Consider the following 11,636-nt stretch of genomic DNA (forward strand, 5'->3'; position numbering starts at 1 on the left):
TGGTTTAAGGAGAAGGAGCGGGAGAGTTGTGCGGGTGGGAAGTAGGACTGCGGTGTGGGAAGCCGCCAGGAACCCTCACCCTGTATAATATAATCCTCCGGGACAGGAGGCGTCTGTACGCCGTCATGTGTAGTTATTATTATGCGCGGTGTGACTGACGGCAGATGCATGTTGACGATGCTCAGCAGTGCTATATCCCCCTGCGTGATGGGAGTGACAGCGGCTCTGTGCAGGGCCGGTACCCGGGTATGCAGAGCCGGCCACACGCTTGGAAGGAGCTGCCGCTGTCTCGCCTCCAGCACTAAGCACGGGAAGTTCCCCGGTCCCCGCCACACGTTACCCCGCAGAGGGGCGTCTAGCTCTGGGACGGAGAGCGTTTTCAATGTGTTTGACAGGAGCATGAAGAGGAGGCAGCGGGACTGGGCTGCTTCCCTGCCGGATGGCCGCCAGTATGACTACCTCAAGGAAGAAGTAAGTCACTCCTACACCTGACATCTGGCCTCATTCCTACAGCTAGTCCCTGCTTCTGCCCCATGTTTCAATCCTCCCTTCTTACAAAAGGCTTCAAGTTGGAAACGGGTGCAAATCTGGTCTGAGCGCTCTTACAGGGCACCCCCATTGACTTAAAATGAATAATTATAGCAATTTTAGGGGTTTTGCATAGAAGGTGATTTGGGGCAGTTTGCATATATACATCAAATAACTGAGGTTACTCACCATGAGTAGGTCTGTGTAAATAAAAGAGCAAGTATTGGGCAATCACCATAGCAACCAATGGAATGTGCCTATATGTTTCACAGTACACCTAAAGCCGCTGTGATTGTGGCATTTAACGGCCGTACGATCATCGTTAACGCTTCACAATCTTATTTTGCATTGATGGCCGCTTAACGGTCTCCTTCAGAAGCAGAGACATTGATGGCAGATGGGAACGTTCAGCCGGTCTGCTCGCGTTTTCCGGTGTAAACACTCGTATCTTAATCAGTCACGGGTCTGGTCTTAGATTCCTGACATAGGCTTGTCCCATGCATGCTTACATTCCCTTACTGCATAAGGTTCTACCTCTTCTGATGGGAGACAGTTCCATTTATCTACCACCCTCTTAGTAAATTAGAATGAACTTCTTTCTAATTCGTACAGGTGGGAGGAAGAATTGCCGACCGGGTGTTTGATGTAGCCAGGTAAGCACCGGCATACTCGCCTGCACACCGCATTAATCGGTTATCTTCTGCCTGGTGTTACGTACCGATACTTTCTTCACCGATCGCGTGCTTTGTCTTGCAGGACGTTTCCTTTTGCTTTAGATCTTGGCTGTGGAAAGGGGTATATTTCTCAGCATTTAACTAAGGTATGTACTATCGTGGTGTATGAAGTTAGTATGGAAGAAGAGGTTACGCTTTTTATAGCCCTGCGTGTGAGCGGACACTCCGCCATCACATGGTAGCTGCATGGAGATATTCTGCAGACCCCCCCCCAGCTATTTTCCATGCGTTCGGGCGGACGTCTCCCTGCACGCGATATACTCGCCTCCAGCGCTGGCTTAGCCCCTGTGTGCATGCACGGCACGCGTCCCTATTGATTTGAATGGAAGCGCTTTCTTGTAACTGAATTTTTGGAATCCTGGGGGGAGAAGGGCAGCTGCTGCAGCAAGGCTGCAACTTCCAGGTCAAGTAAATCTTGTTTTGTTCATTTTAGAAGAATGCTTATCAAGTACTTAAGACGAGGTGTCAGGGAAATGATATTGTAGTAAACGGTTACATCTCTGCGCTGCGATATCTGCTGCTTGACTTGACGTATCCTGCATGGAGCAACTTGGTCCTGGTGCTGGAGGAACCGTTGAAAGCAGCATATGTGCGTCTTGTCTACACGCATGTTTAGAAACTCTACGTAACCTTGGAGACGTTGTTTTTGACTCTTTCAATGAATAGCCCCTCCGTGCGTTGCAATGGAGACCACAATTAAGACCCCAGCCAGGTAACCAACGAGGCACAATCACAATACACAAGTTATGTATTGTGAGAGGGAAATGTTGGAACTTAACTAGAAACCACAGAGCCTGTGCCTTTTTTGCCCCTTACACCCACTTCCAACATACACTCTGGCACACAAATGTAAACACACATACACAAATTACCCACACTCATACTTACTAACGCACATATACACATTCATTCTAACACACACTTCATCTCACCCCACTTACACATATATGCTCACACACAAACACATACATACACACACAATTACACATTCATGCTCACACACTTAACTCACTCTCACTGACTCGTACTCACTAACACACACATACACATTCATTCTAACACACACTTTATCTCACCCCACTTACACATGCATGCTCACACAAACACCTACACATACATGCTCACACACAATTACACGTTCATGCTTACACAAATTACACACACTTACTCGTACTCACTAACACACACTCCATCTCACCCATACATGCTCACACACAATTACACGTTCATGCTTACACAAATTACACACACTTACTCGTACTCACTAACACACACTCCATCTCACCCATACATGCTCACACACAAACACCTACACATACATACACTCAATTGCACATCCATGCTCGCTTGCATGCACAATTACACACTGAATTTCAGTTACTATGTGTGTTACTCAATCTCTGTCCTGTTTTTTTTATATTGTATGGCCTGTCACCACGCTAGAACGCTGTAATTCAATTGCATTATCTCATTAGAACCCGAATGCATAAAATAATCAATCCCCTCCTGGGCAATTCTCATTGTTTTCTAAGAAATATTTACCGCCACGCGGGACGTTAAGATGCCACAGATTTCATTGCTTGCCCTGTTTACTGAGCTAAAAGCCGTAATATTTTATATCGCCGAAATAAAGTTATTAAGGCCATGAGAGCTGCAATTTTCAGCCGGATCGTTACAATAATGTTATGGTACCCGTTTCTGTGCCGGAGATTAGATTTTATATTGTTTTGTGGACTTAACGTCTGAATCCGGAGCATTATTATCCTGGTAAGAGATGTGTGCGCAGGAATGCCAGTACTAAGAATGACTCGTACACTGATATATACGAGCGCATTAATGCAAGGGAGCCGCTTGGAAGAATGCCACGGGCAATTTGCAAGGTAAGAATGATGATGTGCGTCGTCGTTATAGGATTTTGTTGGTCTTGGAGGGTATGCAGATCTTCACATACATTAAATGTATAATAAAGTAAGCGATTCATTTGAGCTCCTGTAGGAACTCACTGCATTATTATTCTTTGTATCTGCAGGAAACCGTCGAGAAATTAGTTCAGACAGACATGTCAGCGAAGGCTTTGGTAAGATGGGGTTTTATTGTGACTAATTCAAAATTAAACAAAATGAGAAAATGGGATGCATTTGATTGACTTTTTGTGTGTTTTCCTTCTTGTGTCCTTAGAAAAGTTCTGCGCCATCTGAAATTCCAACCTTCAGTGTAATAGCGGATGAAGAATTTATTCCGTTTAAAGAAAATACGTTTGATCTTGTTGTAAGCAGTTTGAGGTATACGCTGTATTATGTGTATATACAGTATGTGTGTGTTGGGGAGATCAGAGCAACAGCACACTGGCAGGGCCGATCACCCAAGAGGCTATCTGCCCCCTTTTTTTGCAGCAGCAGCAGAGGGACTGTTGCCCTGTCTGGACCCGCATCCCTGTACCCCATACCTCCCAACTTCTACCCATGTAGATTGGGTGATGTGGAGCTTGAAAGGCTGGGTGGGGCTCAAACCGGCAGCGCTACTGTGCATGCGCATAATTCAATGCATGTGCAATATGCATTCTCCCGAATCCCCCTGTACTGCTGAGCTCTACCTCAGTAGAGTGGCAAAACCGGGACAGTTGGGAAGTATGCTAGGGCTAGTTGGTCTAGGCCACAATATATCTCAGTGGCCACCATAGTTTGGAGCGTTTCGAAGCACCAGTTTGTAATATTGTATTGGAGTCGCTGACCTGAGAATAGGCTCTGAAACATATGTGTTTGTACACACATATATGTATTGTATTCCAGCTAATGTTTCTTACGGCTTTTATGTAGACATGAATGACGTGTGGATAATAAATGTCCTTTCCTTTCAGCTTGCACTGGGTAAACGACCTGCCACGAGCATTTCAAGAGGTGAGAAAAATAATAGAACCGTTAAATATGAAACGGTCTAAAGGGGAGCGCTTTACTTTTACTCCAACTATCACATTAAAAATGAGTTTCCAGAAATACTGCTTTCTGTTTTAAAAGCGTTCTAGTTTTTAGGTAGTACGATATTTTCAGACAGCTGCATATTAGCCATGTGTTGTTTTAGCCCATGATAAACAATAGAATGACTCGGTCTTAATTACTCAGCCAGACACTTTGTCTCATTAACATCTATGGCGAATCAGACTTCATTAGCACATCATAAAGCTTGGTGTGGTGTTTGAGTGGAAAAGTCCTCTGAAAATATCACTACCGACGGCAGCCTCCATATCTGAAGATAAAGGAAGTCTATTGGAATAAAAGCAGACGTGGGGCAATGTGATACAGTTTAATGTGCATGGACCCAGATGAAAATGTTTGGGCATGGTTTTTGTCCAGGTCCGTGAAGATGTTGGGTTGGTAGGGGACTCCATCATGAAGTCCTTTCTTATGTTAAAATACTACTAACAGAAATGTCTCCTTTTCCTCATTCCTGGCCAGCAGGCGGTGACAGAGAGAAGCGGTTTTATTCCCCTTTACTGTTGACTTCCTTATAAATAAATGAAGGTGTATTTGAACTTAACTCTTCTTGCAGGAGAGCCCTGTGGGTCCTATTATAAGAGCCCTTTGTATCATGAGTGTAACCGAGTAGTAATATCAATTTTAAGTACTGATTTTAAGAGTTTTGTACATGTACATGGTTAACAATGCCATTTTTCAGCTACGTTAATACGGTTATATTTCACATTTTTACTACTAGTTTCATAGCTCGATATGCTACCATATTAATAATAATAATAATACGAGCTTGGAAAGTGTGGACCATTATTGACCCTTTACACTGTATGCTCTTGTGTCTTTCAGATACATCGTGTCCTCAAAGAAGACGGCGTGTTTATTGGCGCCATGTTTGGCGGGGAAACCCTCTATGAGCTCCGCTGCTCTTTGCAGCTGGCAGAGATAGAACGAGAAGGAGGTTTTTCACCCCACGTGTCTCCGTTCACTGCGGTCACTGACCTCGGAAACCTTTTGGGAAGAGCTGGGTTTAACATGCTGACTGTGGTAAGTCTAGATTGTTTTTTTTTTTTTTAATTGATGTTTGTTTGTTTTTAATTGACTTGTAAATCTAGCAATTACTATTTGGTAAATATGCCAAAATTTATAGGTCAGTTGATTTAAGTAATTACTGCAAGCAAATGAATAATTTATTTGAAAAAACCTGGAAAATTTGCTTAAATACTGGGATTGTGCCCAAGCACATGCATTTTGAAGATTTTGTCGACCTGACATTTTGGAAGATTTTAGTTTAATGGTGTTGCGTTCTTATGCTATTCTGCGCAGAAGTGTGTGATTGCCGACGTGAATACCATAGCAATTCCCATTTCATGAGCGCCTAAACATTTAAAGTGGGCCTTTCATTACTACACACAATGTATATAAAAGGAATACTGTGTTAATACAGTTTATAACTGCTCTGTGCCGGGCATAGAAACATATTTATTTGATGGTGTATATATTCAGCTCACTTAGTCTGCCCATTTTTTCCTGTTGTAAAAACATCAAACGTTATTTGGTCCTTGGCCTAGACCTAAATTCAGGTTGGCCTTATCTCTGCTCCCTCCTGTATTAACCTCAGTCATTCTATCTTAGTCCTGCTCGGTAGCGGCCGTTATACCTGTCATCAGTATGATGTCATGCGTAACGCTTAATCTTCCTTTCTTTCTTTGCGTCACGGAATACAGTGAATGCCTAATCTAACCGGCTGTGTTTAATATAGGATGCTGACGAAATTCAGGTTCACTATCCTGGAATGTTTGAAGTCATGGAAGATCTGAAAGGCAAGTACATTACTTATTATTTCTTTAGGTGATTTATCACCCCTTCTGCATGTCCTTGGAAAGCTTTCCAATCTATTTTTCCATTCCAGGCCTAAAGCACAATGCACACTGTCTGCCACTATTTGTACATTTGTGTAGAGCGCTGCCAGTATGCCTTCATAGTCTGTAACATGTACATACGTGAACAGAGGAATATTATGTTGGAGTTATTCTGCTTTTATTTCTAAAGAGGCAAATTTAATTTTTTATATAATATATATCTTATGATATTATTAGCTTTATTTAATTTGCATTTATAAAACCACAAATGTTTTTTAGATAATGTGCAACAGCAACATATTATACGGAGCCCTTGGCATGAACGTTCTTAGTTTGCAATTTTTACTTCAACCACCAGATGTCATCATATGTTCTACAAATAAAATATTTATATTCCCCAAAACTAGCGTTGACATTTAGTGCTTGTTATAATGCAGTGTGTGCTTCCCTGAATCTCAGTTTTATTTATTTTGCCTGATTCTAGTGAAATGCAGAATATTATTGACATTGAGACAGAAGACGTTTATTTAAATAGAGCAGTGCAGGAAAGAGCCTTACCTTCAGGATCACAAAGTTGGGGACACATACTGAGTTGGGATTCTCAGCGTCTATTAAACTGCAACACGGGCAGCCCATCTTCACCTGCTTTTTTGTGCTCTTTAGCATGATGATGAGTTGTTTTTGTCTTCTGCCTGTCTGACCCTATGGATTAGGCAGTGAAATAGGAGGCTGCAGTAAATGCAAAGTGTGTGTGTGTGTAAGTGTCTGCCCTGAAGTTTATACAGTGTATATCACAATATATGTCATATTCCAAAAACTCACTGGTACATCAGTATACAGAGGCTGTCAGCAGGTTTGCTGACTATTGCTGTATATACCGTATTGACTCGATTATAGGCTGCACCCTTGAGGTTTGGTGCTATTTTAAAGAAAAAAATATTTTCTAAGAAAAATAGTAAAACGGTATTTTACCTAATAAACAGGAATACATGCATTTTAACATTTTTGGTATCTAATATGCATATTATTATATAAACAGAAATTTGGAAAACCAATAGCCATTTATACGTCCCCCCTTAATTCATAATGCACCTTACTTATAGATATTGCACCCCCAGACTCCCTGTCTAACAGGGCCAGCCGGTGGACGTCTACGCGCAACCTCCGCTTCCGGTGGTGGAGCACCAGAAGGTCATGTGACGCTGGTGCTCCGTCATAGAATCCCCGGCGGCAGCGGAGGTTCTCTACGTGCATCGCACAGACTTTCAGCGGCTGCTGGAGAGGAGGATCCAGGTGTCCTGCAGCGCTGCGGGGGATCTGGAGCCTAACCTGAATGATAAAGAAAAGAAAAACCTGCCCGGAACTGCATCCCTGCGCTAAACCCTTATTATAGGTCGCACCCCCACTCTAAAGTGGAGGAAAAGTGCGGCCTATAATCAGGCCAATACGGTATCTGACGGTTGAGGAACACCCTTGTTCACATCTTTCTACAAAAGAATCTTCCAATATGGCAGTTAAGATCAATCTTAGCTTTGTAATAGAGACCCTTGCATTCTAAAAGGATTTACCCTGCTGGAGTTGCTGCTTCAACTCTCTCCTACTTCACTGTTCATAAAATGAGAAGGTTTGTCCAGCATGGTGAGCTGAGCTGTCCCTGTCTGATGCATAAATCAATGTGTAAGGAGACTTAAGAGATTTCACTGATTTAACAATGCATTATACAGGGCCAGCCAAGCCCTTCCTGCAGTAGAAGCTCGCTGGGGTTGGCTTTTCATAATGTATAGTGAAGTCAAGGAATTGAAACACGGCTCTCCCTTCAGTAAACAAACCGCAGGAAGGTACCTTTCCCCATGCTATGCATCTTAGGTGGGTTTTATATATTCTTGTACATTGGTTTATTTTGTGTATAGGGCTGTAAAGTGTAGAATTAGGGAAAGCTGACAGATCCACTTTAGGTAGAACTTTAGAAAATTTTATTGGCACAAAATAAATACTGCACCCAGGCGTTACTAACCCTAGTCTCCAGGCGCGTAAAGAAAAAGACTTAAGGTGGGGTTCCCCGAGGTACTCTGACACGCGCGCGCACATACACGCGCGCGCACACACACTGTAACATACTAACATGCTTGCTTAAATACACGCTTACATTACTATACCTAAACACACACAAACACACATACTAATACACTTATACCCACACACACACAGTAGCATACTTAAACACGCACACACCCAGCCCCCTGCCATCCTACCTTTCTTGTCCAGCAGCTAGCAAGAGCTCTTCTGCTCCCTCAAACTTAGTGTGCCGACTGAGAGATCGCAGCTATCCGGCCTGTTGCACAGCCTGGGGTCGGGAGAAGTTTGGGGGGGTCCCTCCATGGACAGAGACCCCTCGCAATCCAGGGACCTCTGTTAAGCCAGTGCTAGGCTTTCTCCTAAACAGGCAACACTAGAACATGTTAGCCACCAATTAGACAATAGTCCCATCCATATTCTCATTAATATTCTACTATTTTATCCATTAGAACGTTGGTACTTATACATAGACATCCCTGCTCGCAGACCCTTATGCATAGACATCACTGGTCACATACATACAAACATATATACCCCATCCCTCCTGCTTACCGCTCCTGCTTGCATACTGTCTGCGCAGCCTCGGTTTCACCCCAGGGTGACATGGCGTGACGTGACCCCGCTGCGGTCTCACCACGCCGGTTTTAAATTATTTAGAAAGGGCCCTTCCGACCTGGACTGGATTCAGTACATTACGCCGCTGTGTTGAATGTTTTTATATTACATGCTGAAGTAAAACATTTTACATCTATTTTAAGGTTATAATGTATAAATGCACTTAAACAAATATAATTGTGTTACAAAAAAGTGAATTGGCTATTTATTATAGAGACAATTAATTCAAATTTTTATTGAGTAATTTAAGTAAGTTGTAAAGTTGCTTGTATGGCTAATTACTATTTGGATAGGTTAATAAATCACAAAAAAAGTCTGTTGTTGAGAGAATTATATTTACTTCAAACAATCCTAAAAGTAATTATTAGTCATTAACTGTCACAAAAAAATAAGCAGGATATTTAATTGGAAGAAAAATGGCAATTTGTTTCAGTAGACGGCTGTGCGATAAAACAAAGTGTCGTAATAATTAGGCGTCGGGGAACGCTGTCGTTTGGAAGCGATCGCGCTGAAGTGTTTGTAATGATGGAGTCTTGGAAGAAGATGGGGTTCCTTTAGGACTGGGGGGTCCAGATTCAGAGGGTCTCTTGTATTACCGTAGATAATATATTATGGAACGTCTGTCTACCTTTTTTAAATTTATTTTTAGTTTCGTGTACAATGAGAACATGATGTATCAATGTAGAGACAAGGCCAGCAACGTATACATTTCCCACACATAACACGCATGTACGTAGCTATATAGAAGAAATATGTTTGGGTTCTGTTGACAATAATAACTAAAACCTAAAACAAAAGATTCTGATTATATAATTGATATATAAATGAGAATACCACAAGACGTTAAGCAGTCGCTGATCCTACATGTTACAGATCAGAGCGGTTAGTAAATCTGTGTAAAGGTGTTTACTGTCAGCACATGCATGCGCAGCCCTCAGAGAATCCGTATTAGTAGCTTTCATTTCCACTCTGTGAATACCCGGGATTATGGGAGTTCTATTATAACAAGTTTGGGGAAAAACAGTGTGTTGATCTAGCAGGTTTTTGTGTGATTTTTCCAGGTATGGGGGAAAGTAACTGCACCTGGAACAGAAGATCTTTGCTCCACAGGGATTCACTGCTGGCGGCTGCTGCTATTTACCAAGGTAACGTCACCCGGGACATCCGGTGCTGTGTATATGGGATCTAACCCTGTGATACGAGACGGTTATTGCACCGCGGAGGCTATATAAATAACAGATTTTTGTTTAGCCCACAGTGTGATAGATGTAAACATATTATAATCTTTTGCAGTTGTATATATGGCCCTCCTACACTCGGTTTTTGAAACCATGTGTTTAACATTACTTACCAGTTTATCTCATGAACCCTGAGTTAAATACTGTGATAAGCTTGGGCTTATAACTAAACCATAAAAAGCAGACAATCTATTAGCTAAATGAAAACTGATGTCACACAATGGAGAAAAAAATGTCAGGCACTCCAGCCATCATAAGCACTCGGATACATATGAAAGGTGCATGGTCCCTTTAAATGTTCACACGGTCCATTTTCCGAATGTACGAGGCATTTGTTCCTACTTAATGCCCAATGCATCTCCCTGCATGCGATGAACTCTGGGTCTGCAGAACGCTGCCTGCGCATGTGCAAAGTCTTCCCATTAATTACAGTTGGGAGTACTTTCCTGCCACTGATTGGCTGCTGAAGCATCAGTATGTGACACTAATACTCAGATTTCAATTGAAGTATTTTACTGCCACTGATTGAGAGCCTAAGCAGCCAATCAGTGCCAAGAAATTTTGGATGACAGAGGAAGAAAGAAAATGTTGCACCGCAGCTTCCAATTCTGTGTCAAAATGTTTATTTTTGGAGGAGTACTGTACACATCATGGCGCTCACATACGGTCATGGTTACTGAGTGCTTCAGTACTTTAGTTTCAGAGCCACTAATCTGTCCCTGTAAATAGACATGGCGGTCTCTGAATTATCTCCCACATTACCAAACTCAAATCGCTGGTTAAACAATGTAGAGATTCGCTGCGCCCTTACTGCAAACGTTCTTATGATTTGCTCTTTTGTAGAAATGTACGGTGAGCAGGATGGGTCTGTCCCGGCCACCTTTCAGATCTATTACATGATTGGATGGAAACCTCACGTGTCACAGGTACGAGCAGTAATGTCATCGTCAATGTAATACTAGCAGAAAAGTACTAGGGTCGTTTTATAGCAGCTCCTAACAAGGTAAACATGTCTGTGTGTTTTTAAATCATGTCTAGAACATAGAATTTTCTGATTTCCTGTTCTTTAAGATGTTTTTGAGCTTTTTTGTTAGCAGTCGATAGCTTTTCAGTCTGTATCCTATATTTATCAATAGAAAAACGTATCTCATCTTGGTGTCGAATACGATATGGGATATCAGATGAACTCCTTAGGAGGATCTTCCTAATAGAATCTTCCATTTGATAAATATATGAATCAATGAATCAAATTTTTTTTTAGGCCATGAAATTGCGTCAGCCTCCAGTTTCTTCATGAGTTGCGTTATCTGTAAAGAAGTGATTTCATTTGGCTTTAGTGCTCCATGAGAAACTGTAAACAGTCTTGAAAAATTATATATCTTTCTGATTTCATTTTCTCTTTCTTTTTTCAGGCAAAGCCAGCCAAGAGAGGTTCTGCGTCGGCATCATTTGGTGACTTAAAAAAAGTCAATGAAATTATTTCAAAAGGGAAAGGGAAAGAAAGCTAAAAAGCACTGAATTTTCCGTATTCTGGATGAGTGTATTTAATAATAGTGTTTTGTAATAAATTCATTTTCTTATGCATACTCGCCTTATATTTCTTTGTAAGAAGGGCAG

The 11,636-nt window shown here is 41.9% G+C and overlaps 1 protein-coding gene across 1 annotated transcript; it reads left to right on the plus strand.

Moving 5' to 3' along the window:
* The first annotated feature begins 37 nt into the window (after positions 1-37).
* Positions 38-11,603, plus strand: NDUFAF5 (NADH:ubiquinone oxidoreductase complex assembly factor 5). The gene is made up of 11 exons (XM_053461357.1): positions 38-471; positions 1,141-1,181; positions 1,285-1,348; positions 3,292-3,339; positions 3,441-3,544; positions 4,120-4,159; positions 5,078-5,275; positions 5,991-6,051; positions 9,843-9,926; positions 10,863-10,945; positions 11,432-11,603. Exons 1-11 carry the CDS (start codon positions 142-144, stop codon positions 11,525-11,527), a joined length of 1,149 nt encoding a protein of 382 aa, XP_053317332.1. The 5' UTR covers positions 38-141; the 3' UTR covers positions 11,528-11,603.
* The last annotated feature ends 33 nt before the right edge of the window (positions 11,604-11,636 follow it).

The sequence above is a fragment of the Spea bombifrons genome, chromosome 3, assembly GCF_027358695.1.
Source record: "Spea bombifrons isolate aSpeBom1 chromosome 3, aSpeBom1.2.pri, whole genome shotgun sequence".
Taxonomy (NCBI): domain Eukaryota; kingdom Metazoa; phylum Chordata; class Amphibia; order Anura; family Pelobatidae; genus Spea; species Spea bombifrons.

Coding starts and splice junctions, on each gene's coding strand:
- NDUFAF5 (XM_053461357.1), top strand. CDS start 142: ATGCGCGGTGTGACTGACGGCAGATGCATGTTGACGATGCTCAGCAGT. Junction 1,182..1,284: donor CGGGTGTTTGATGTAGCCAG/GTAAGCACCGGC, acceptor TTTGTCTTGCAG/GACGTTTCCTTTTGCTTTAG. Junction 4,160..5,077: donor TGCCACGAGCATTTCAAGAG/GTGAGAAAAATA, acceptor TGTGTCTTTCAG/ATACATCGTGTCCTCAAAGA.